The sequence below is a fragment of the Suncus etruscus genome, chromosome 4, assembly GCF_024139225.1.
Source record: "Suncus etruscus isolate mSunEtr1 chromosome 4, mSunEtr1.pri.cur, whole genome shotgun sequence".
Lineage (NCBI taxonomy): Eukaryota > Metazoa > Chordata > Mammalia > Eulipotyphla > Soricidae > Suncus > Suncus etruscus.
In genome coordinates, this window is record NC_064851.1 from 69207872 (window position 1) to 69235503 (window position 27632).

The following is a 27632-nucleotide window of genomic DNA, read 5'->3' on the forward strand; positions in this document are numbered from 1 at the left end:
AGTAGTAAGCCTTGAACATTGGGGGGTGTGACCCAAACAACTAAAACAAAACAAAACAAAAAAAAGATTCCTTTAGGGCAGGGTCACAAAATGTTGTACAGAGGGCCGCAAATGGCCCGCGAGTTTGAGACTGATTAGAGAATAAAAAAATTCCTCCTGGGCCCGGAGAAATAGCACAGCGGCATTTGCCTTGCAAGCAGCCAATCCAGGACCAAAGGTGGTTGGTTCGAATCCCAGCGTCCCATATGGTCCCCCGTGCCTGCCAGGAGCTATTTCTGAGCAGACAGCCAGGAGTAACCCCTGAGCACCGCTAGGTGTGGCCCAAAAACCAAAAAAAAAAAAAAAAAAATTCCTCCTTTATGTAAGAATTGTAGTCCTGTATGTTTTATTACTGCTGTTGTAAATTTAATTTTATTATTATTATTTTTGGGTTTTTGGGTCACACCTGGCAGTGCTCAGGGGTTACTCCTGGTTCTACACTCAGAAATTGCTTCTGGCAAGCTTGGGGGACCGTATAGAATGCTAGGATTCAAACCACTATACTTCTGCACGCAAGGCAAATGCCCTACCTCCATGCTATCTCTCCGGCCCCAAATTTAATTTAATTTTTTTTTTTTTTTTTGGTTTTTGGGCCACACCCTGTGATGCTCAGGGGTTACTCCTGGCTATGTGCTCAGAAGTTGCTCCTGGCTTCTTGGGGGACCATATGGGACGCCGGGGGATCGAACCGCGGTCCGTCCTAGGCTAGCGCAGGCAAGGCAGGCACCTTACCTCCAGCGCCACCGCCCGGCCCCCCCAAATTTAATTTTAAAATATATTTATCATCATTTAAAATGAAGCTATTTCATATGCAAACAAGTTCTTATCTAATAGAGATGGGAACACAAATTTGGTAATGTAATTAGGCCTTTTACCCTGAACATTGGCACAATGATTTGGCTCAGGCCTCAGAAGAATGGGCATTGCCCACACACACCTGAACAACGGATACCATCTATGGAAACAACCACAATTGTCTTTAACATTACCAGGATCCAAGCCTCTACCAGAGAAGACCTACCACTGCTTTGGCATTGACTTACTCCAAAGAGTGCTCCCAACACCTAGGCGACTCAGCAACAGTCTGCATGCAGGGCAGCTCGCTCCGCATTTAATGATATGCTGAAACTAGAGGATGCTCCACATCAGCCTGACATTGATGAAAGAAATGCACAGAATCCAGAGTCTTTAAATATAAGAATCTGATACCAACAATAGCTAAAGTGTGAAAAAGTTTCACCGGGACCTTGAGAATGACTGGAGTTGGATAGACTGGTATGCCTGGAACCCAGAGTCTGTCTTATGCCAATAAACTTCTGGGGTGAGGCCTTTTTGTAATCAGGTCAAGGATTTTTTTTTCCATTTTCTCCATTTTTCTGGACCTATGCAAACATTGGCGATTGCCACTATCACACCTTTACTATATTCTTTTACTCTTATCCTTTAAGGAAAAAAAATACAACTTACTGAACTTAAAAACAAATTACTGTAGTAGAATGCCTGTCTCGAACACAGGCAGGGGATGGGAAGGGGGGAGGGGGTAATGTTGCACTGGTGAACACTGGTGCACTGGGGTGTTCTGGTTATGACTGTAACCCAAATATGACCATGTTACTTAAATAAAAATATATTTAATAAAAAGAATAAAAAATAAAATAAAATGAAGCTATTTTATTTGGAGGGGGGCATACACAGCGATGCTTAGGGCTTACTCCTGACTGCACTCAGGGATCACAACTGATAATGCTCGGAGTACCCTTTGGGATGCTGGGTTGGAATCCGGGTCAGTTGCAAGCAAAGCAAACACCCTACACACTGCACTGTCCTATCTCTTTGGCCCACTATTCTTTTTAATCTTTTTTGCGGAGTGTAGGGCAGACCTGAAGTACTCAGGGCTTAATCCTGGTGGGATTTTGGGAACCATATACCGTATTTTCCGGCATATAAGACGACTTTTGAAACAAAAAAAAGTCAACCAAAAATAAGACGGGGGTCATCTTATATGCTGAGTATATCCAGAAAAATGTTTCAACATGCCACTAAACGAAACAAAAAAATACCAGGCTGCAGAGTTTCCAAATCTCTTTCTTGGGGGCTCCCAAACAGTACTCAGGAGATCTGGGGGCCACTTCTGGCAAAATCCAGCTAACCGTGGTGGTGGTTCAGTGCTAGGGTCCGAGGATGGGGTGTTGTTTGGTTCATGTAGTGGGGGAGATTAACTGATGCCACCAGGGAATTGCCAGAAAAGTTTCCTATGATAAGGGACCAATCACTGCAAGGCTGCTCTGACCGCCTCTCTATCTCAGCAATCCAAGCAGGCTTTTTATGCATGCAAATTAGACAATGTTCTGGACCCGAATCTACACTGTCAAAAGCCTGCTCAGCTTGGCTAGAGTTAGAGAGGAAGTCTATTACAGTAGAACCTCTGAACCTGTGCTTGTTGTGATTAGCTCACTGTGGTACATACTGTTGCAGCACAGAACGTTCTGTCTGATACAGCGAATATAGGCCTAAACCTATGTTTTAACTGCAAAATTAGGGGGTCGTCTTATACGCCGGAAAATACAGTACATATCCACAGCTAGGGATTAAACCTGGATTAGCTGTATAAAGGCAAAAGCCTTACCTGTGTACTTTATCTCTGATCCCCCTTTTTAAAAATAATTTTTATTTTTACCACAGCGGATTAAATTATCTTTCATAGTAACATTTTAGGTACATAGTGACATTGAATCAGGGGCATTCCCACCACCAATGTTGTCCTCCTTATTCCCCCCCCCTATTCCCGGCATGCATCCCATATCCCCCTCTTTTGCCTCCCCCCCACGGGCTGCTAGTATAAGTGGTCTAGATTGTTGTCTGATCCCTTTTTATCATTTCTAAAATCTTCATTTAAAACAAAAGGTTCCTACTTTATTGATCCTTATATTTTTATTTTATTTTATTTTATTTTTTGGTTTTTGGGCCATATCCAGCGGTGCTCAGGGGTTACTCCTTGCTGTTTACTCAGAAATAGCTCCTGGCAGGCACGGGGACCATATGGGACACCGGGATTCGAACCAACCACCTTAGGTCCTGGATCGACTGCTTGCAAGGCAAACACCGCTGTGCTATCTCTCCGGGGCCCCTACTTTATTTTTTTAAAGCAATTCTTAACATAGAATTTACAAAAAGTAAAAGTCTCAAACTTGCCTGTAGGAAGTAATTATAGTAACAAAACAAGCCTCATCTTCCGATGTTGCACATTCAAGACAGAACGTGAATGAGCCCCATCTCCAAAAATAAAGAAGAGCAAATGGGGGACATGGGTGGTGGGAATGTTGCACTGGTGAACCCAACTACAATCATATTTGTAATCATGGTGCTTAAATAAAGATATTATTTTTTTGTTTAAAAATAACATAAATAATCATGTTTGCAATCCTGGTGTTAGAGATATCATTTTTTAAAAAAGACATGGAAACAGCTTAAAAAAAAAGGAAAGAAAGAGCAAGGAAGACTAGGATGCTAATACACTTACATTCCAGGTTACAAGCGAATCACAGAAGAAGACCAGCATTCCTACTCAGAACTGCGTCACTGTCTCCTGACCTGAGCCCAAGCCTTCACCCGCAGACCCCCTTCACCCCATCCGTCACCCCTTTCCCTTTCCTAGGTAATTCGAACCCTAGATTTCGAGCCGAAGCCCCTTTCTTCCGCACTGCACCCAACGATCATTTTGTGGTTGTTTTGTTTAGTTTCTTAGGGGCGACGCTCAGGGGTTCCTCCTGGCTCTGCGCTCAGAAATCGCTCCTGGCTCGGCGGACCCTCTGGGACGCCGGGGATCGAACCGCGGTCTGGTCCGTCCTAGCGCCTTCCGCCCAGCGCCACCGCTCCGGCCGCGACGCGCCCGCCGATCTTCCCACGCGCATCCAGCCCGGGACTTGAAAGCGCGTCCCGGGGCCGCCCCGAGCCCAGAGGCGCTCAGCTCTGCGCCGGGGACAAGGACCCGAGCCGACGAGGGGCGCTGCAGGCCCCGTGCGCATCGCCCCGGCCCCAGGAGCCGCCCCGCGCCGGCTGCCGGGCCACTTACTAGTGGGAGCTCTGCCAGAAGTTCCCTGCCATGGAACGCAGCTCGGCCCGGTAGAAAAGCGCCCGCCGGTGGAGCGGCCCGCCGAGCGACCATAGACCCGGCCCGTCCGCCGCAGCCGCGCTCCCCGCTCTCTCCGCCGGCTCGGCCCAGCTCCACCCCAGAGCTCGGGAGAGGAAGACAACGGAGCCCCGTTCTCCCCGGCCCGGCCGGCAAACGCATCCGCTGTGTCTGTCCGTTCCGAGCGAATAAGGTTCCGGCCCGGACAGACCGAGCGGAAACGATGCTCAACGAAGGTTGTCGCGAGAGCTTCGCGCCAATGGGTAGCTTGTAGCATCCGAGTTCAGGCTGAGTTGGATGTCTAGAGAATGTGTAGCATCTATCTCTAGCAGGGGTCCTCAAACTATGGCCCGCGGGCCACATATTGTATTTGTATCTGTTTTGTTTCTTCATTGCAAAATAAGATATATGCAGTGTGCATAAGAATTCGTTAATAGGGGCCGGAGAGATAGCATGGAGGTAAGGCGTTTGCCTTTCATGCAAGAGGTCATCGGTTCGAATCCCAGCGTCCCATATGGTCCCCCGTGCCTGCCAGGAGCAATTTCTGAGCATGGAGCCAGGAGTAACCCCTGAGCACTGCCGGGTGTGACCCAAAAACCACAAAAAAAAAAAAAAAAAAAGAATTCGTTAATAAGTTTTGTTTTTACTATAGTCAGACCCTCCAATGATCTGAGGGACAGTGAACTGGCCCCCTGTTTAAAAAGTTTGAGGACCCCTGCTAGAGGGTCTGGGAACCGTCCTCTGAGGAGTTCATTTCATTTGACAGGCTTCCCAATCGGTACCACGACATTATGTTAGATTTACTGACTAAAGTGTTTTTTATTTTTCTCCTGCAATTGGCAAGACGAAGACTGTTCTGATCTCAAAATTCTGCCAAGACCTCTGAAGAAACCCTATGAAGTTTATTTATTTATTTATTTATTTATTTATTTTTTGTTGGTGATGGTGTGTCTGGTTAATGCACGTCTGTGCATGTTTGCATGTCCTATGTGTGTGCACATCCATGTATCTGTGCACCTATGTATCTCTGTGAAACTATGTATCCCTGTATATCCATGTATGTGTGTGCTGCCATGTATCTCTGCACCCATGTATCTGTGCACCCATGTATCTGTGTGTATATCCATGTATCTGTATGTGTGTGCACCTGTGTGGGGAAGTTCGGTGTGAAGTTTTATTTTTTGATGTTTTGTTTGCTTATTTTTTGTTTGTTTGGGTTGGATTGTGTTTGTAGATTACACCCAGCAATGCTCAGGGATTATTCAGAGTTCAGGAATCAGGCCTGCTTGTTGGTGCTCGGATGGCCATATGGAATGGCAAGGGTCCAACCCGGGGGTCGCTCGTGTGCAAGGCAAGGCCTTACCCGCTACTGGCTTATCCCTCTGGCCTCAAGCCAAATCAGTAGTTCTGATGGAATTCTTTTGAAGTTAGACTCAAACTTTTGGAGCAATAGTGTTAGTTGGGGGGGGGGGTGTCAAACCCGGCAGGGATTACTCCTGGCTCTATGCTCAGAAATCGCTCCTGGCAGGCTCAGGGGACCATATGGGATGTTGGAATTCGAACCACTGCCCTTCTGCATGCAAGGCTAATGCCCTACCTCCATGCTATCTCTCCGGCCCCAGCAATTAAGTTTCTTAATGTCAGAGAGCCTCCACTTTTGAAGAACAGCTTAAGTGTGTCCACTTTATTCCGTCTGTAGATATATACCAACTAAAAGTATAACTCAAAATATACTAATTCAATTTTATGAGACCATATGTTTGTTTTCTATTTCTACTATTAATGTGTCATTGCATCGTGTAAAATTATTTTTCTAAATAATCTAGGCTGGAGTTAAAGTGATAGCACAGTAAGTAGGGCATTTGCCTTGCACAGGACCTACCCTGGTTCTAGTCCTCGCACCCCATATGGTCCCCCGAGTCTGCCAGGAGCGATTTCTGAGTGCACAGCCAGGAGTAACCCCTGATGTTTTGGGGTGTGGCCCAAAAACCAATAAAAAAAGAAAAGTTAAAAAAAGTAATTGAGGACTGGAGAAATAGGTTGCTTGTCTTGCACCCCTCAGACCCAGAATCCCATACAATCTCTCAAATACCTCCAAGAGTGATTCATGAACATCACCAGAGATGGTCCAAAAAGAAACAAAATATTGAGCCCACCTGAAATTGTTAATGGCAGAATGCTTAGATAACTTGTCTTCAATTCGTTCAAAATTGTGATTTTGAAATAATATACTAAACTGTATATCGAGAAGGTGTTTTGCCTGGAATGCAGTGGACAGGATTTGATTCCCCTAACACATGTGGTCCACTGAGTTCTGGGAGTGATCTCTGAATACAGAGCCAAGAATAAGCCCTGAGCACCACTGGATATGATCCCAGGACCACCACCCCCATTTTTTTTTTAACAGTGATTCAGATATATGCTGTTGTTCCATGTCAACTAATGATGAGTTTCAGGTTTCAGGTCCCCAGCAAACCTCACTCATTAGGAGCTAGCTGCCTTGCATTGGATGCTTTGGTATTTTGGTTAAGAAGCAGAAATCAGATTGCAGACAGAGAACATTTTTATGTAACAGTTCTGGTAAATCATCTAAAAGTTCACAGCAGATTGGTGAATCTCAGGGCTGTGCTAATTTGTTATGATTTCTTTTAGCATCATAAAATAATCACCACTTGAAGGACATTATACAGATATAAGAGTTGATTGAGGACCAGATGTAATAATACAGGAGGTAAGATGCTTGACTTGCATGTAGCAGAACTTTTTAAATCAGATGTTACTACTGAAGACATGTGCACACACACACACACACACACACACACACACACACACCAACACACACACCCCTCAATAAAGGGAATTTATTGAGAAAAGCAGGTTTATACAGCAGCAGTAAGGATGGAGGATTGATCTCAAATGTCTTGTGTGGTTACAAGAAGCAGTTTTTATAGAAGAGGGAAGCATTTTTTTTTTTGTCCCTGCCCTGCCCTGCCCTGAGGGAAGCATGTTTTTAGAAAGGATGGGTTGCAGGCTGATGGATATCAAACTTACTTCAGCTGGAACAGGCAGGCTCTTAATATTGAAAAATTGTAATTATTTAAGGTAACAAAACACAGTTCTTTAAACAAAAACTTATTTTGACATAAAGTAACAAAACATGTCTTTAAGAGGCATATAGTAATTGCTAATGTCTGACTAAACAAAAAATGCTAATTTTTCATCTCAGAAGACCAGATCTCTGTGGCAAAAATCTTTCTAGGTGTAAGGAAATGCAAATTAAAAACCCGGGCCGACAAGGTGGCGCTAGAGGTAAGGTGTCTACCTTGCAAGCCCTAGCCAAGGAAGGACCATGGTTCAATCCCCCGGCGTCCCATATAGTCCTCCCAAGCCAGGGGCAATTTCTGAGCGCTTAGCCAGGAGTAACCCCTGAGCATCAAATGGGTGTGTCCCGAAAAACAACAACAACAACAACAACAACAAAAAGCAAATTAAAAACCCAGGATATTTGCTGATGAATATTTGACTTGGTCATTTTAGCTGCTCTGGTGGTCCTTTTGTCCAGTGGCAGTAGAAAACTGCAAAGGCTTTTTACAATTAACATGAAGATTCTAGTTCACTTCCAAGTTTTCTTAAAATCTCTGCTAATTCATCCTCTCTGGGTGAAAATTGCAAACTCTTCCACAAGGTCTGAAATAGAATATTAGTCTAGTGACAGAGACAAAATTAAATGGAGCAAGAAAAATAAAACATTTATTTTTTTAATTGTATAGCATTTAATCATTGTATAGCACTTATTCAACATCACAAACATTACAAAAGGTCACACTCCAGCCTCCCAACATGGGGAGCTGGGTGGAGGAATAAAACATTTAATAATACTTATTTGTAACTGTATCCGTATCAGCTGGAAGATGTCAGGCTGACAAAAAAAAAAAAAAAAAAAAGAAAAAGAAAAGAAAAGAAAAAACAACCTTTCAAAGTTGCAGAAATTCTGAATCAATCTGTTTCCCCTTCCTTTCCCTTCATTGTGATGTCCTAGAGTTTCACACTTGGTTGCATCAAGGGAAGTCACCATTGTACCAGAGATCACAACTTCCTTCTTCTTCGTCTTCTTTTTTTTTTTTTTAATTTTTGGACCACACCCATTGACGCTCAGGGGTTACTCCTGCTATGCACTTAGAAATCACTCCTTGCTTGGTGGACTACATGGGACGCCGGGGGATCGAACCGTGGTCTGTCCTAGGTCAGCATGTGCTAGGCAAACACCCTACCGCTTCCGCCACTGCTCCAACCCCACACAACTTTCTTCTTAAAAATAAAAAGTAGTGCTGGAGCAATAACACAGTAGTATGGCATTAGCCTTGCATGCAGCTGAACTGGGATGGACCCGGGTTTGGTTCCCAGCATCCCATATGGTCCCTCAAGCCTGCCAGGAGTGATTTCTGAGCAAAAAGCCAGGAGTAACCCCTGAGCACTACCAGGTGTGGCCCCAAACCAAAACAAACAAAAACTTTATTTAAAGAATTGTGGGCTGGAGTGATAGCACAGCAGTAGGGCATTTGCCCTGCACGCAGCCAACCTGGGATGGACCCGAGTTCAAACTCTGGCATCTCATATGGTCCCCCCCGAGCCACCAGGAGTGATTTCTGAGTGCAGAGCCAGGAGTAACCCCTGAGCACTGTTGGGTGTGGCCCAAAAACAAACAAACAAAAACGAATTGTGTTTTACAAAACTTGATAGTTGAGCTTTAGGCATACTATATTCATTTAGATATATATCCTCAGAGTATAGGAAAGAAAACATTAGTTTCCTTAGTGTAATCTTATTTGACAATGTGGGTGCTAGGGTTGGAATTTGTGCTTCATGCCAGCATACTATCTCTGAGCTCCATCTTCTGACTGCTATTTAACTTATTTCATTGTTTTGGAGCCACACCCCACAGTGCTCAGCTTTACTCTAGCTTGTGTGCTCAGGGATCACTACAGGCAGGACTCAGGTACCAGGAATTGAGCTCCATCCAGTCCACCTCATCCAGGCAAATTCCCAACCTAATATACTTATTATCTTTCGAGCCCCTACTATTGATTTATTTTGAGTGCTGGGGATAGAACTTGGGGCTTCATAAACGAAGAACATGTGCTCTACTACTGAATTATGTCCCCTGCCCAGTATTTTTAAAACTATTACCTTTTCAATTTTATTAGACCTGCAGTAAGCAGAAACAGTGTTTATAAGAGGTACTCCTTTTTCCCCCCTCAGTTTCCTTTGCAATTGAAAATATGCCAACCCTAGTGGATGGATCTAGGGTAAAAGAAATTGTGTGGCTTCTGGTTCAATTCTCATAATACTGATTAAGAGGCAGTGAGAGTTTTCTGTACTTTGTCTAGGAAGATTTCTTTTACGAAGTTGGGAAGTGTCCTAAGCAGTGCTGTGGGAGGATAACTCTTAGTACCTTAGGATGTTGAGCTGCTCAGACCTGCTGGGGATATTCGGACTATATAAGTACTTGAGTGCTTCCAAGAATACTTGGGTGAGGCTTGAAGACCTTTAGAAACTTTCCTTTCTTTGGTTTTCCAGCCATACCCAGTAGTGTTCAGGAGTTACTCCTGGTTCTGCTCTCAGAAATTACTTCTGGTGGTCCTGGAGGACCAGATGGGGTGCCTAGCAATATACAACTTAGTAGACCTTCAGACACTGACATAATAATCCAATTTTGAGATATGACAATTTTCACAGATTTTCTTTCAACGAAGATTTATTTTCTATAATTTATTACCATTTAGTTGTAACAAATAATATTAGGTAAATTATTCATACCTGCCAAGAGATAGCTTTCTAAGAAAGTGAGAAACTGGTGACAAGCGTGGAGATCACTAATGTACGTCTTTATGTGGGCATGAGTACATAGACAGAGGACTCCTCTCTGAGTGCCAAACCTAAATTGCAAACAATCCATGCCTAAAGTGTATATAGTTCCTCCTATATATTCCTATATATTCCTATATATATATATATTCCTATATATTCCTCCTATATATTCCTCCTCCCCCTTCAGAAATCCTACTATTCCTCACCCCTCAATCCGGACCCAAGCGAAAGGACATTCTCTCAGCCTCACATTTTGTTCCCTGGTAAGAAACTACAACCAACACTCATGCTGACTCATACTCTGTGGCCCTTCTTCTCACTGTTCCCCACCCCCACAAATGTGGACTGTTGCTTGATATTGGATTCAGCTCCAAAAGGACCCCAGAGCAAGAACTCTACTGGACACCTTTCTGCCACAAATCATTTCTCAAACTCAACAAGACCAAAGTGTGTGATGAAAATGTGCCTTGGATTCCACCCCCACAAGAATATCTCAAAGGATATTGGGGAAGCCTATATTTCCTTTATATATTTAATATCTCTATAATACTACCTCTTAACCTGGGATAAAAGCTCAGGTCCAAACCAGGGCACAGAGATGATGTATGTAGCCCGACACTCTCACCCCCATATGCACCAGCAATATAATATGACACCATTTCTTTTTGCAAAGGCATATTAAAAAGGGGGGAATTTTATGTATAGAAACAAGCTCTTATCTACTAGGGATAAGAAATCTTACATTTTACAATACAGGAGCGTTTCCCACCCTGAACATATGTTATGTGGACCCAACTTAGACTCCATGTGATTAGACAATGACCATTCAATCCTGAACCCTATATCTCAGACATAGAATGGCACAGTTCTCTGCAACAGCTTCAGAAACCAAACTCCCCTGGGACATTCTTAATACTGCTCTGACACCAACATGCACCAGTTTTTATCTGACATCCTGACAATGAGGAAATAGCAACAACTTGATCTAAGAGCAGGTTGCCTTATCACATCACCTAGTGATAAGATGAAATCAGAAGACACATCATCTTTTGATCTCTGCGAAAACTAAGATTGCTAACTACAGAAGACTGACTGTGACAACCATGACTGGGCAGAACTTATCCTAGAACCAATAAAAAAGACCCTAGCCTAGGCTTTGGCTTACGATCTATACAACCAAGATCTCTAATTCCAGAGGTCTGACTGAGACAACTACAACTGAGCAGAACTTCTGAAAACATAATGAAAGACTCTATCCTAGGCTTTCTCCTAGGATCAGTGCAAAAACCAAGACCACCAATTAAAGAAGACATTAAAACAACAGTGATGGGGCCCAGAGAGATAGCATAGCGGTGTTTGCCTTGCAAGCAGCCATTCCAGGACCAAAGGTGGTTGGTTCGAATCCCGGTGTCCCATATGGTCCCCCGTGCCTGCCAGGAGCTATTTCTGAGCAGACAGCCAGGAGTAACCCCTGAGCACCGCTGGGTGTGCCCCCCCAAAAAAAACAAACAAAAAAAGACTTAGGGGAGTGAAAAAGAGCATGTATAATCAATTAATATTTGATAAAGGGAAAAGAAATACAAAGTGGAAGAGCAAGGAAAGTCTCATCTTGCTGAGAAAACTTTTTGGTCAGCTACATTCAAAATAGTGAAATCAGATCTTTCTTTAACTCCATGCCAAAGGTCAAATAAAAATAGATTAAAGACATTAATATCATACCTGAAATCATAGGTTCATAGAGGAAATGTAGGCAGAACAGTGCATGACATTGAAGCTAAAAGCATCTTCAAGGAAGACACACCACTGGCAGAGCATTAGGAAGCAAAGTTAAACAAATGGGACTACATTAAACTGAGAAGTTCTGAACCTCAAAGGAAACAGTGACTAGGATACAACGACTACGCATGGAATGGGAGAAACTGTTCATCCAATACTCATTTGATAAGGGAATAATAACTAAGAATATCTAAGATATACAAGAAACTGGTAGATCTTATCAAGAGAAAAGATCTAACCCAATCCAAGAAAAGGAGAGAAGAAATGAACAGACATTTCTTAAAAAAATCATGTGGCCAAAAGGCACATGATTCTAATGCTTTGGTTGGCAACCCTAGATATTAGTTAAAAAATTATGAGGAGGGGGCTGGGCGGTGGCGCTAAAGGTAAGGTGCCTGCCTTGCCTGCGCTGGCCTTGTACGGACCGCGGTTCGATCCCCCAGTGTCCCATATGGTACCCCAAGCCAGGAGCAACTTCTGAGCATGTAGCCAGGAGTAACCCCTGAGCATTACCGGGTGTGGCCCAAAAACCAAAAAAAAAAAAATTTATGAGGAGGGAAAGAAGAAACATCAGCTCAAGGATTGGAACACAGGAAGCCTGGATTCACTCCAGTACCACATGGTCTTTCAAGCACTGAGTAGTTCCTGAGTACCCCCAGTAGTTGCCTAGACTCCATTACCATCTTCCTCCTCCTCCTCCTCTTCATCATCAATTATCATTGCATAAAAAAATTCCTTTGTGGGCCAGAGAGATAGCATGGTGGTAAAGTGTTTTCCTTTCATGCAGAAGGACAGTAGTTTGAATCCTGGCATCCCATAAGGTCCCCTGTGCCTGCCAGGGGAGATTTCTGAGTGTAGAGCCAGAGTAACCCCTGAGCACTGCCGGGTGTGACACAAAAACAAAAAAAGAAAAAAAGAAAAAGAAAATTCCTTTGTAAGAAGGAACATGAAATATTATATGAGTTGTATTAGCTTTGGTTGTTGTTTATTTGCTTTTTAACCATTAATCTATCTGGGTACTACCTTATCAATTCCTTTTTATTTTACTTGCTAGGTCTTTGTTTTCAGATGCTATTCCTTGGCTATCATATTTATTTTTTATTAATATCTTTATTTAAACACCTTGATTACAAATATGATTGTAGTTGGGTTTCAGTCATGAAAGAACACCCCCCTTCACCGGTGCAACATTCCCACCACCAAGTCCCAAATCTTCCTCCTCCCCACCACACTCTCACCTGTACTCTAGACAGGCTTTCCACTTCCCTCATTCATTCAGATTGTTATGATAGTTCTCAATGTAGTTATTTCTCTAACTGCACTCACCACTCTGTGGTGAGCTTCATGTCGTGAGCTGGAGCTTTCAGTCCTCTCTTTGTCTCTGAGAATTATTGCAAAAATATCTTTTCTTTTTCTTTCTTTCTTTTTTTTTCTTTTTATATTTTTTAAGGCTAGTCAAGTGAAGTAGTGGGAGTGGAGAAGGAACAGAGAAATCTGTAACTGGCTGTGATCAATTAATTGTAAACACCACTGCACTCGGACCAGCCTTCTTTTATTTTTCTTAAAACCCATAGATGAGTGAGACTATTATGTGTTTATCTCTCTCTCTCTCTGAATTATTTCACTCAGCAAAATAGATTCCATGTGCATCCATGTATAGAAAAATTTCATGACTTCATCTCTCCTGACGGCTGCATAATATTCCATTGTGTATATGTACCACAGTTTCTTTAGCCATTCATCTGTTGAAGGGCATCTTGGTTGTTTTCAGAGTCTGGCTATTATTATTAGTGCTGCAATGAATATAGGTGTGATGAAGGGATTTTTGTATTGTATTTTTGTTTTCCTAGGGCTATCATATTTAGACCTTAAAAATAGTTTCCCTCTCTGGTATATAACATATCAAGCTTCTTAGCTCACAAATTTTATAAGCCATCTTTTAAAGTGGCTTTTAAGAGCCATATTTTTTCTGCATTGCACTTGTATTTTTTTTTTTTTTTTGGTTTTTGGTTTTTGGGTCACACCCGGCAGTGCTCAGAGTTTATTCCTGGCTCCAGGCTCAGAAATTGCTCCTGGCAGGCACGGGAGACCATATGGGACGCCGGGATTCGAACCGATGACCTCCTGCATGAAAGGCAAACGCCTTACCTCCATGCTATCTCTCCAGCCCCTGCACTTGTATTTTTTAAGAGCTTCCTGTCTGGGGCTGGAGAGATAGCACAGCAGTAGGGCATTTGCCTTGCATGCAGCTGATCCAAGACAGATGTCCCACATGGTCTACATGGTATCCCAGGCCTGCCAGGAGCAATTTCTGAATGCAGAGCCAGGAGTAAAACCTGAGTACTTCTGGATGTGACCAAAAAGCCAGAACAAAAAAAACCCAAAACATCCTGTCTGACAGGGCTCCCACCTGCTTTTTCTCTTTTCTTTCCTTCCTTCCTTCCTTCCTTCCTTCCTTCCTTCCTTCCTTCCTTCCTTCCTTCCTTCCTTCCTTCCTTCCTTCCTTCCTTCCTTCCTTCCTTCCTTCCTTCCTTCCTTCCTTCCTTCCTTCCTCCCTCCCTCCCTCTTTTTCTTTCTTTCTTTCTTTCTTTCTTTCTTTCTTTCTTTCTTTCTTTCTTTCTTTCTTTCTTTCTTTCTTTCTTTCTTTCTTTCTTTCTTTCTTTCTTTCTTTCCTTTGTCTCTTCTTTTTCTTTCTTTCTTTCTTTCTTTCTTTCTTTCTTTCTTTCTTTCTTTCTTTCTTTCTTTCTTTCTTTCTTTCTTTCTTTCTTTCTTTCTTTCTTTCTTTCTTTCTCTCCCTTCCTTTCTTTCTTTCTTCTTTTCTTCCTTCCTTCCTTCCTTCCTTCCGTTCTTTCTTTCTTTCTTTCTTTCTTTCTTTCTTTCTTTCTTTCTTTCTTTCTTTCTTTCTTTCTTTCTTTCTTTCTTTCTTTCCTTTGTCTCTTCTTTTTCTTTCTTTCTTTCTTTCTTTCTTTCTTTCTTTCTTTCTTTCTTTCTTTCTTTCTTTCTTTCTTTCTTTCTTTCTTTCTTTCTTTCTTTCTTTCTTTCTTTCTTTCTTTCTTTCTTTCTTTCTTCTTTCTCTCTCCCTTCCTTCCTTCCTTCCTTCCTTCCTTCCTTCCTTCCTTCCTTCCTTCCTTCCTTCCTTCCTTTCTTTCTTTCTTTCTTTCTTTCTTTCTTTCTTTCTTTCTTTCTTTCTTTCTTTCTTTCTTTCTTTCTTTCTTTCTTTCTTTCTCTCCCTTCCTTTCTTTCTTTCTTCTTTTCTTCCTTCCTTCCTTCCTTCCTTCCTTCCTTCCTTCCTTCCTTCCTTCCTTCCTTCCTTCTGTTCGTTCTTTCTTTCTTTCTTTCTTTCTTTCTTTCTTTCTTTCTTTCTTTCTTTCTTTCTTTCTTTCTCTTTCTTTTCCTTTCTAAGAACCATAGAACACAAATCATCTTATTCTGCCTCATATTTCTGTGCTACCTACAAATTGAGAAAAAATATGTGGATAGTACCAGGGGCAAAGCAGTCTCATGAGCATTGAGTGGGAATAAATTATGATCAGACTTAACTACCCAACCCAAAGTCAACGACAATAAAACCAAGAGACTCAAGCTACAACAAGCTATACACTAAAGAGACTTATTACACTAGCAGTTCAGGGCGCTAAGGATGGAGGTATGGGATACATTCTGGGAACAGGGGCAGAAGGAGGTCAACACTGGTGATGGGAATTGCCCTAACTCACTGTAACTATGCACCTTAAATATAACTGTGAAAGACTTGCAATTCACATTGGTCTCAATAAAAATTACTTTAAAAAAAAACTTTCTGTCAACTAGCCTGATACAGTCACAAGTGCCCGTGCTCTTAGGCAGCCCTACTTCTGCCAGTGGTTCTGAAATAGTGTGGCGGGCCTTCCAGCGCTCCGTAAAGGGGGGCCGGTTTGACCTCAGCAAACACTGTCATAACAAGCTAAGCCCCGTGTTTATGTCTCTGTATGTCTCTGGAGCTGAGGATTCCTGTGTCCTGCTTCAAACCCCGCTTGGAAAAGCTATGCATTGCAAAACGTGCTCATTGTAACCATTAATCCAGACATCTCTGATTTAAAAAAATCAGCTCAAATTATTTTATATATTTTTGTTTTGCAGGTTAAAGTTTTTATAAATAAAGATACTATTTACAGTCGCGCGGGGGACGAGAAAAAATGTTTTCTTCTTCCTCAGGGGGCATGACAGAAAATAATTGAGAAGCATTGCTCTAACCTGTTCCCCGTTGTGCAAGCTGACCCTTTTAGTTTGTCCTCGCGCTTGCTGTCACCGACCAGCAGGCGACGCTCTAGCCTGGGGAGCGAGAGGGGGCAGGAGGGGCAGCAAGCGGGCCACTAGTGCTTTGGGTGGGGGCGACCCTTCTCCCGTTCCCTCGCTCCTTTCGCCCTGGCCGGCCTTCGAGCTCGGGGAACCCTCACGGAGGGACGCTCTCTTAAGCCGGTGCTTCCAGCCATGCTAGGCGCGACTTTCCCGGAGCTCGTGATCCTTGGGCCTCGGTGATGCCAGCCAGCTAGCAGGCGGGGCGTGGAGAGGTTGGGCCGCAACCTGAGTCTTTCTTCTTGGCTTGCTCCATGGAACTGCAGTCCGAAAGGCTAGAGGGAGCTCCCATTCACTTCGGAGAAGATGGGGCGCTTTGCATCCCTGGGGCGCCAAGCCGGGGGGGGGGGGGCATCGCCTGACGCCCGCCCATGCAGCGCAGCCCTTCGGGTCCTCGCCCCGGGCATCCCCAGAGAGAGCCTGGGACGACCCCAGAACCCAGACTAAGGTTGGGGACGTGTCACATTGCGACAGAGATCGGGCCTCGGCTGGCTCCGCACAGACCCCCTGCTTGCTTCTCTCGGCCTGGGCGTCCTCGGCAGCTGCGTGGCGCCCGAGGTCAGAGAATTTCTCCAGTGGGTGGGTGGATGGGGAATGATGGAGTCCCCCATCCCTCCCCTTTATTCCTTTCTTCTCTGTTTGACAAAGGACAGCATGTGTCGAGCTCACAGCACCCCAGGGAGTCGAAGAAGATCTTCAGCCTTGAGTAGACAGTCATTTCTTAACGCGTGAAGATGCATTTACTGCTGGAAAACCCGGGCTAATGGCATTCTTACCAAAAAAAAAAAGTCTCTTTTTTGGAGATATGAAGCATTCACTATATAATATTTAGTATCTTCGGGATGCAAAGTCAATTGTTTTTTTTTTAATCATCTAAGAAAAGAAACGGAGATAAAATGTTATAAATTTCTGATCAGTTTTTTTTTTAAGAGACCAAATGATATTGAAAAGGAAACGAGTTGCAACTACAGGTTGCATTTAATCATTAATCATTTAAAACTTTTTTGTTTTGTTTTGTTTTGTTTTTGGGTCACACCCGGCAGCGCTCAGGGGTTACTCCTAGCTCTATGCTCAGAAATCACCCCTGACAGGCACAGGGGACCATATAGGATGACGGGATTCCAACCACCGTCCTTCTGCATGAAAGGCAAACGCCTTACTTTCGTGCTATCTCTCCGGCCCCTAAATCATTTTCTTATAAAGAGCAAAAATTTTCCACTGCCTCAGTTAGCCGAGTTTGCCAGAGGGGAAAAAAAAATCCACAGAAAAATATTCACATCTTACTTTTAAGTTGCAGAAATTATTATGACATTTTTTATATCAACATAAAACACTTTATTCTTTGGTAAGCAAGCCTTGAAGTCTGCCTCCTCTTCAAGAGTAGATTACTGAGACCAGAGAGATAGTACTTGGGTCAGGGACTACTGCTTTGCATGCCCTAGGGCTTAGCAATTTTCCTCCCGGTTCCCTGCTTTCCATTTACCATTGAACCCTCTGATCCTGTTGGCCTAGCATCAGTATCTCTGGGAGTGGCTATTGATTTCCCAGAGTACTCTTTGGGAGTACCTCCCCCCCCCCCCCCACAAAATCCAACAGTGTACAAACTTTTCCTAGGACAGTACTTTTAATCAGTCGAAAGCCCCCTTTTTGAAACAAATATTCCTTGAAACCTTCCTTAAGCAACTATTAAAAAACGTATTGCCTAGTTAAAAGTACTGCCTAAATCATACAATTCGCTGCAACATGGATGGAACTGGAAGATATTTTGTTTAATGAAGTAAGTCAAAAGAAGATGGGTAAATGTATATATATCACTTATATGTAGTATTTAGAATAACTAATTGCATGAAGGAATGCAATGTTTAGAAAGGGCCAACACTTTTGACACCAGAGTATAGTGAAGAGAAGGAAAGAGATAGATTGGATGGGTAGAAAGACAGATATAAATATGGGTCAAAGGGATTCAGATATATTGCTACTGTTAAGAAAGGACAAAACTGAATATCCAAGCCATGGAGTCAACAAAGCTGAAATTATGAAACCCAAAGTTTTTTTTCACATACCTTATTTTAATTTATTTTCATTCTCATAATTAATTGAGTACATGATAGTTTCACAAAGGTTAAGCAACTTTACAGAAATTCATTTGGCTTCTTCAAAGTAGAGAGAACTCTCCTTTTGAAAAAAAAATAATATCTTTAAACACAGTGATTACAAGCATGATTGTAGTTGGGTTTCAGTCATAAAAGAACACCCCCTTCATCATTGCAACCTTCCCATTACCAATGCCCCATCTCCACACCCCCCACCCCACCGCCTGTATTCCAGACAGGCATTCTAATTCTCTCATTCATTAACTTTGCTATGATAACTGTCAGTGTAGTTAATTCTCTAACTGCACTCACCTCTCTTTGTGGTGAGCTTCATATCTTGAGCCATCCTTCTGGCCCTCATCTCTGGGAATTATTTCAATGTCTTTTATTTTTCTTAAAACCTATAGATGAGTGAGACTATTCTGTGATGAGACCCACACTTTAACAACTTTGAAAAGGTGTCTGTTAAGATGGCAGGATGGGAGAGGAAAGTAGACTCTGGGAACAGTAGTGGAGGGAGATTAGCATTGGTGGTGGGATTGGTGCTGAAACTTTTTTTTTTTTTTTTTGGTTTTTGGGCCACACCCGGCAGTGCTCAGGGGTTACTCCTGAATCTATGCTCAGAAATAGCTCCTGGCAGGCACGGGGGTCCATATGGGACACCGGGATTCGAACCAACCACCTTTGGTCCTGGATCGGCTGCTTGCAAGGCAAACGCCGCTGTGTGCTATCTCTCCGGGCCCGGTGCTGAAACATTTTATGGCTAAAACTTAACTTTGTATAACTTTATAAATCACAGTGCTTTAAATAAAACATTTAATAAAGAAGTGCCTAATTTGGAATGTGTTTTAAAATGAATAAATATGAAACTGAGTCTTCATTTCTCTTATCACTAACAGCATTTTCATACAAACACGTTTTATATGTATAAGTCTTTTTAATCTAAATGTTCTTACTCTTTACTTGATAATATGATAAAGGAACACATTGATCATTTTAACTTTTATCCATATTTACTGCTTTGGTTGCCTTGGATGAAAAACATTGGATAGGTCTTTGAAAAAAAGTTTATTTTAGTTTACTTAGTTTACAGATTCTTTTCAACTTGAAATGATGTAAAAAATAATTTTTTTTTGGTTTTTGGCCATACCTGACAGCACTCAGGGATTACTCCTGGTTTTGCTCTCAGAAATGATGTTTGGCAGGCTCAGGGAACCATATGGATCATATGGGGATCAAACCCAGGTTGGCAACTTACAAGACAAATGCCTTATCCACTGTGCTATTGTTCCGGCCCAGGATGTAATTTTTTCCTAATTTTTTTCTTTTTTTTCTTTTTTTCCTAATTTTTCAAACAGTATTTAGTTATCTTTTCCATGTGTTTGTTTCCCTACCCTTTTATTCTAATAACAGAAAGTTGAAAATTTATTTTAATAGGCAGTATGAAAAGAACAGAAATGGTTTCAGTATGTAATCAAGGTGTTTAAATAAAAAATATATATATAAAAAAGAAATGGTTTCAGTGGTGAGTACATATATAGGATAATTTAATTTGCTTGTAAATATTACATGAAGTCTCATTAATTCCTCATTTTCATTTAAATAATCAAAATTAGAATTTTTGGGAAAATGCTGCCTAGTATCCGATTCCTTCCCTTCATTTCTTAACACACTTCCTCTTACAGATTCTATATCAAAATAGCTTATTATAGAAGCCAGAGAGATAGTACAGTGGCTAGGCACATGCCTTGCATATGGCAGATCAAGTTTGATCTCTAACATCTCATATGGTCTCCCAAGCCACATCAGGAGTAATTCCTCAGTGCTGCAGTGTATCTCCCACAAACAAACAAACAAACAAAAAGCTTATTATACACATATCTATACTATATATGGCATATATTTCTATTGCTAGACTCATTTCTACCTCAGGGAGTTTGCATCCTACCCATAACTTATATGACCTTTCCTATTACTTCCTTTGAGTCTTCATCATCATATCAGAAAGACTTTTTCTAACTACCTCAAAATAGTACCTGTTAAAATTTATTTTTCATAGCACTTGTCACCTCAAATATTATTTCCATATGTGAAGGTAGAATGTTTTTATTTATGGGGGGCACACCCAGTAACATTCAAGAGTAACGCCTGGTTATGTGCTCAGAAATTGCTCCTGGCTTGGGGGACCATATAGGATACTGGGGATCAAGCCAACCGTCAGTCCTGGGTCAGCTACCTGCAAGGCAAATGCCCTACCACTACTCCATCACTCTGGCTCCAGAACAGTTCTAAGGTTAGTTGACTCAGAATGGCTGTTTGGTTTCCTTGGCAGCTGGTTTGCATCCTCACTTTTGTTCCTTTATGATTAATTAGTTGCTATTCTAGGGATTTATCCTCCAACACCATTCAAAGGCAAAAACAGTGGAAACTTTTCTTTTGGACATTTTCTTTTTAAGATCATTGTAAATCTTTCCAATGTACTTTCATAAAACATGCCTTCATACCATTTTACTGCAATTGTCATCTAATCAGTGGAAACTTTTCTTTTGGACATTTCCTTTTTAAGATCATTGTAAATCTTTCCATTGTACTTTCATAAAACATGCCTTCGTACCATTTTGCTGTGATTGTCATCTAATCCAGTCATAAGCAAAAAGAAAGGTACTATTACCATGATTGAATTAACTAATAAAGACTCATCCTTGGGTTAAAATGAACAGAATTTCTTTTTGGATGTTGTTTTTACTCCATTGATTTTCTTTAATTAAAAATATTTTTATGGGCCAGAGAGATAGACAATCGTAGGTCATTTGCTTTGCACCCAGCCAATCCAAGACAGACAATAGTTCAAGTCCTGGCATCCCATGACCCCCGTGTCTGCTAGGAGTGACTTCTGAGCACAGAACCAGAAGTAACCCCTGAGCATCACAGGGTGTGACCCAAAAACCAAAAAAAAAGTTTTTATTTAAGAGAACTGGAACAAAAATATTTTATTTAATTAAAGAGCAGATTTACAAAATTATTGATAGTGAGTTTTTCTAGGGGTGGGGATTGACCACATTTGGCAATGCTTGGGGGTAACTCCTGACCTTGCATTCATAATTACTCCTGGTGGTACTCAAGAGTCCATTTGGGATCCCAGGGATATAATTCAGGTTAGCTGCATACAAAGTAAGCATACTACCCACTTTACTATCTCTCCAGTCTCATGATATATATGAATTTTATGCATACAGCTTTCCAACATTAATATCACCTATGAGTGTCAAGTTCTCTTCAACAATGCTCCCATGCTTCATCCTACATCCTACCCCTCCCTCCTGCTATCTCACATTACACATTACATGATGGCTATAGTTTATATTTTATGTTTTCAGTGTTGTTGAGCCTGTGTTTTGCATGTACTACTCTTCTACATTGACAATATGCCTGAAGCCCTTATTACTTCCTTCTCTCATTTTCTTCCCTCTACCCCCAATTTCATTCCTTCTTATCCTTCCCTTTATATTCTTGGGTCAAGTGATCTAGGCACTCCCTTTACTGCATTACATTTCTTTATCCTGTTATTTTATATAACACAGACAAGTGAGGTCATTCTATGTTTGCCCTCTGGCTTACTTCACTCAACTTATCATCCAGGTCCAATCAGGTTGTAGCAAATTGCACTGTATGATTCCTTGCAGCCGCATAGTATTCCTTATGAGACAGAATTTCTTAAAGCCACTGACCACTTTCATACATAAATAAAAACAGGGTTCTGTTAGCAAGAAAGAAGTAAGAATATGCTGGTGGTGGTAGATATGCCCTGAAGAAATGGGTGTTGGACATTGCATGACTGGAACTCAATCACAAACAACTTTGTAACTGTATATCACAGTGATTCAATTAAATAATTTATTTAATTAAAATAAATTTTAAAAAAGAAGTGAGAATAATGATTGCTGGGTCAACATTTTTTATTATAATAATTTTTATAGTGACCAAAGAGTGAATAACAAATCTTTCACAGTAGTATTTAAAGTACATAGTGACAATGAATTAGGGCCATTCCCACTCTTGCATTAAATAATTAACGATGGGCTGGATGGCGGTGGATTTCTCTCTGTGCCATCCCAGGCCACGTGGCTCAGCAACCCCCATGATCCGGCAGGTTCCAGGTTAGGCGAACGGCGGAATCAGACTCACAAGCAGGCAGACCTCAGGAAGCATTATCTTTATTCAGGCCCTAACCACCACAGGTGTGTGGCCTATCTCATAACCTTTTAAGCATACAGCCATTCTAGGCTTGCCCTGCGTCTTATCCTTTTTCAGCCATCTCCCTCAGAGAGCCCACCAGGGCCAAAAGGCAAAAGCCCCTAATCCCCTGGCTTCCGGGTTTATCTACCTATTCCAAGACCCCTCCCAGGAATGGGCCGGGCTTTGCAGGTAAGGTCACAAGACCCTATTATTATCCGGTTCCCAAGACCCCTCCCAGAAATGGGTGGGTCTCAGATAAGTACCCTACACCCACCACCAGGATTGTCCTCCTCCCTCCATCCCTTTTCTCAGCATTTGTCCCACATCTTTCCTTTGTCCCCCAGAGTGCTAGTGAAACTGTTTTCCTCTTTGCATAGCTTGTTGTAGATAGGGTATCGATTCTTTTGTTGACTTTAGGTTTGATGTTTAAGTTGGATCATTTTTTTAATTATAAATTTTTATTTTGACCATATTGTCTTACATATCTTTCACAGTAATATTTTAGGTACATACTAACATAGAATAAGGGGAATTCCTGGGGCTGGGTGGTAGCGCTAGAGGTAAGGTGCCTCCCTTGCCTGTGTTAGCCTTGGACGGACCGAGGTTCGATTCCCCTAGCGTCCCATATGGTCCCCCAAGCCAGGAGTAACTTCTGAGCGCATAGCCCGGAGTAACCCCTGAGCATCAAACGGGTGTGGCCCGAAAAACCAAAAAAAAAAAAAAAAAAAAAAAGAATTAGGGGAATTCCCATCACCAAATTTGTCCTCCCTCCACCCCCGTCCCCAACCTGCATCCCATATTCCCCACCCTCACTCCTCGAGCTGCTAGAATAAGTGGTTCCCTCTATGTCTAGCTTTCTACAGTGATCATACATCTGTTTGGTCCTGGTACTCTCCCTTCCTTCCCCCTCTATTTGAGAGGTGGAACTAGATAGTTCAAGTTATGTGACTTTGTTTGAATAAAAGAACAATAAAATGGGGTAAAAATAAAAAAAAAAGCAGAAAATGGGTGGAGTACTTCTCTAGAGGCTCTCAACCTCAGTTTGAGAGAGGAAAGGAAACAAGGAATTGAAACACTACAACAAAACAAAAAGAAGTATCAGCTAAGATATCCAATGAGCACTACAGCAATAAAGACAAGCGCCACATAATAGCCACAGTTCTGAAATATAAACATGACAGAGCGCAAAAAGGAAAAAAGAAAAAAATGGAGACACCAACTCACCAACTTCAATATCCACATCAAAACAAAGAAGTCAAAAAAAGTAAATAAATAAATAGATAAATGAATAAAAAAGATTATTTTGTGCTTTTTATTTCTGCATAGGCACAGTAAGGTTGGATCATTTTTTAATTCCACTCAATGTTTATATGGCTGTTTGGTCCTGGTACCATTCATTTTTATTTTTCCCTACAATTCATGAGGTAGAACAAGATGATTCACATTGTGTGGTTTTGCTGGAAGAGAACAAAGAAAAAAGAAAAGATAGCAGCTACCCAAAATAAATAAAAAGCACCCAGCAGCAAAAAGAATCACCAAATAATAACCATAAGAGTGAAAAAGGAAGGAAAAGAAAAAAAAAGAAAAGAGAAGTAAAAAATAAAAAGAAGAGGGGAAAAAAGGAGTGCTGGTGTGGAAAGGTTTTTGCCCCCCCCCCCCTTTTTTTTTGCATAGGCACAGTATGTATTGGGGAAGTAAGATAGTGAATTCCCTTGGTTTAAGAGATTCAGTGTTTCTCCATCCTTGAAGCATGCTGTCATGGAAACAACTACTGCCTTTGTACTGCTCCTTACCACACCCAAGGTCTTTTTTGTGGTGCCAGGAAACTTTTCGCTCAGTTGTGGATGATAAAATCAGTGCTCTGTAGTTAAGAGATCTTGGTATTTGCACTGGTCATAGGACAAGTTCTAGGATAGAGTCTTTATGGTTTTTAGAAGCTCTGTTCCATTATTATTGTTGTAATCAGTCTTCTATAATGAGTGGTCTTGGTTTTTGCTCAGATCCTAGGCTGAAGCCTAGGATAGAGTCTTCCTTATGGTTCCAAAAGTTCTGCTCAGTCTCTGTTGTCAAAGTTGAGCCTCTGTACTTAGAGAGCTTGATTTTTGTACAAGTCCTAGGTTACAGCCTAAGGTAAGGTTTTTCTTATTGGTCTGCTGGGTAAACATTTTAATAGTGATTTCTACAAGTGTAATTAATCAACCCTTTTCCATACCCTTATTTATTCTTGTTTAAATAGGTTGGTTACCTTTTCCCATTCCGTACTACTGATGACTTGTACTAAGGTAGTTTCTTCTACTTCTACTTTCACCAGGAAAAGTAGAAGAAACTTACTTTACTTGTGTTCACTTGTAGAAAGTATTTATTTCTGAAATTTGACCACTTAAAACAGCAGTATAGAAATATTATTACTATTTTCTCCTGATTTTGCATTTGGGTTAGATCTATTTGTGACTTTTGCAAGGTTTTTTGTTTTTGTTTTTGTTTTTTGTTTGTTTGTTGTTGTTGTTGTTGCTGGGCCACACCCAGAGGAGCTCAGGGGTTACTTCTAGCTATATACTCAGAAATTGCTCCTGGCAGACTTGAGAGACCATATGGGATACCAGGAATTGAACTCAGGTCTTTCCTGGGTCCCCCACATGCAAAGCAAACACCCTAATGTTGTGCTATCTCTCTGGCCCCATATTTAGCAAGTTTTAGTTAGTTTCACTCAAGTGACTGTACCTTTTGGTGATATATAAAAGCTGAAGGTTTTTTTTTTTTTTTTCCTTTTAATTGACTTCTTTTTTTGGGGGATGGGAATTGGGTCACACCAGTGATGCTCATTTAGGAATTACTCCTGGTGGGCTTGGGGGACTGTTATGAGATGCTGGAGATCAAATCCTGGTGAGCTGCTTTTACTTTTAAGAAGATTTTTCTCAGGAGACAGTCAGTATTCAACAGTTTGTCAAGAAATGTACAATTACTTTTTTTTTTTTAATTTTTATTATGGTCAAAGTGAATTACAAATCTTTCACAGTAATATGTAAGGCACATAGTGACAATGTGCAATTACTTATTTTTTTTATTGTTATTATTTTTGAGCTTCTCCTGGTAGCTATCAGGGGTTACTCCTGACTCTGCACTCAGTGCTGGCTGTGCTCAGGGGGCCCTAATGCTCAGGGGACCTTCATGCTGGGGATCAAACCCAGGTAAGCTGCTTGCAGGGCAAATGCCCCATCTGCTTTGCTAAGCCATCACTCTGGCCCCAAAATTACTTATTACACTTCTGGGGTCAGAGAGATAGATAGCACAGCAGTAAGGTGTTTGCCTTGCACGCAGCTGATTAGAAAAGATGGTGGTTCTAATCCCGGCATCCCATATGGTCCCTCAAGCCAGACAAGAGTGACTTCTGAGTGCAAAGCCAGGAGTAATGTCTGAGCACCACCAGTTGTGACCCAAAAACCAAAAAAAAAAATACTTATTAAACTTCTACATATATTGAAATTTTAAAATATCTCATTGAACCACATGTACAAGACAAGGGTCTTTGTAAGAGGGCATTATTGAAGAGAATGGGTGGCTGAGATTGATTCACTGGGAACAAGTGTGTAATAGTTTACTACAGGAGAATAATCATTAAAGAGAAAAGAGTTGTGAAAACAGGGGCCAGAGCGATGGCACAGTGGTAGGGAATTTACTTTGCATGCCACTGACCCAGGATAGACCACAGAGTTTGATCCCCTAGCGTCTCATTTGGTCCCCCAAGCCAGGAGTGATTTTTGAGCCCACAGCCAGGAGTAACTCCTGACAGTCACTGGGTGTGACCCAAAAACAAAAACAACAAAAAAGAGTTGTGTAAACAAAGATTCATTCTTTTGGTGACTACATAACAATTTCACTAAACTGTGAGTGAATGAGATTTAAAAAAAAAAAAAGTATCTCCCGGAGAGATAGCACAGCGGCGTTTGCCTTGCAAGCAGCCGATGCAGGACCAAAGGTGGTTGGTTCGAATCCTGGTGTCCCATATGGTCCCCCATGCCTGCCAGGAGCTATTTCTGAGCAGACAGCCAGAAGTAACCCCTGAGCAACGCCGGGTGTGGCCCCCCCAAAAATACAAAAAACAAAAGAACAAAAAAAAAAAAAGTACCAGACAACTGAATAAAACTTTTGCAATGTATCATTATATAATTGTAAATGAATGAGAAGTTAATGAACCAAAACTTAATTAATTAATATAATATGAAAGCAACAAAATATATAGGATAAAAACAAATTAGAAGTCTAGATATTTTTAATTTACAAAAGCAACTGAGCTTTGTCCTGATTTATTGTATAATAGTTTGACCTTTTGTAACTTTATTTTTGTTTTCTGAAAACAAAAGTCTGATCATGATTCAGAGCAATAGAACAATGTGTAGGGCATTTGCCTTGTACGCGGCTGACCTAGGTTTGATGCGTGTCATCCCATATGGTCCTCTATGCTTGCCAGGAAGTATTTTTGAGCTCAGAGCCAAGAGTAAACCCTGAGGAATGCCAGGTGTTGCCCCCAAACAAACAAACAACCCCTCAAAACAAAAACCAAATGTCCAGTCATTATTAAAGTTAAGAACTAGAAACTTGGGGCCGGAGAGATAGCATGGAGGTAAGGCGTTTGCCTTTCATGCAGGAGGTCATCGGTTCGAATCCCGGCGCCCCATATGGTCCCCCGTGCCTGCCAGGAGCAATTTCTGAGCCTGGAGCCAGGAATAACCCCTGAGCACTGCCGGGTGTGACCCCCCCCCCAAAAAAAAAAAGAACTAGAAACTTACCTTCAATTTTTCCATTTTATATATAGATGTGTGTGTGTCTATATATATGTGTGTGTATATATATATATATATATATATATATATATATATATATATAGAGAGAGAGAGAGAGAGAGAGAGAGAGAGAGAAAGAGGTCACACCTGGTTGTGCTCAGGGATTATTCCTAGCTCTGCACTCAGAAATCATTCTTGGCAGTTCAGAGGACAAAATGGCAAAATGGGATGCTGGGGATCAAACCCAGGTCAGCCACTTGCAAAGCAAATGCCCTACCTGCTGTGCTATCTATCAGTCTGGCCCATTATATATATATATATATATATATATATATATATATATATATATATATATATATATATATATATATGTGT

At 41.5% G+C, this 27632-nt stretch overlaps 1 protein-coding gene across 3 annotated transcripts in view; it reads right to left on the reverse strand.

Annotated features, from left to right (window-relative positions):
• CCNC (cyclin C) overlaps positions 1 to 4337 on the reverse strand; it is a 29262-nt gene extending 24925 nt beyond the window's left edge. For 2 of the 3 annotated variants that reach the window (XM_049771341.1, XM_049771340.1), the window contains exon 1: positions 4112 to 4253. In XM_049771341.1, coding sequence (XP_049627298.1) covers positions 4112 to 4143 — 32 coding nt within the window. In that variant the 5' untranslated portion in view covers positions 4144 to 4253. Of the gene's footprint in view, positions 1 to 4111 lie in introns of all 3 variants that reach the window. The other variant, XM_049771342.1, reaches the window with a different exon arrangement.
• Positions 4338 to 27632: the final 23295 nt, after the last annotated feature.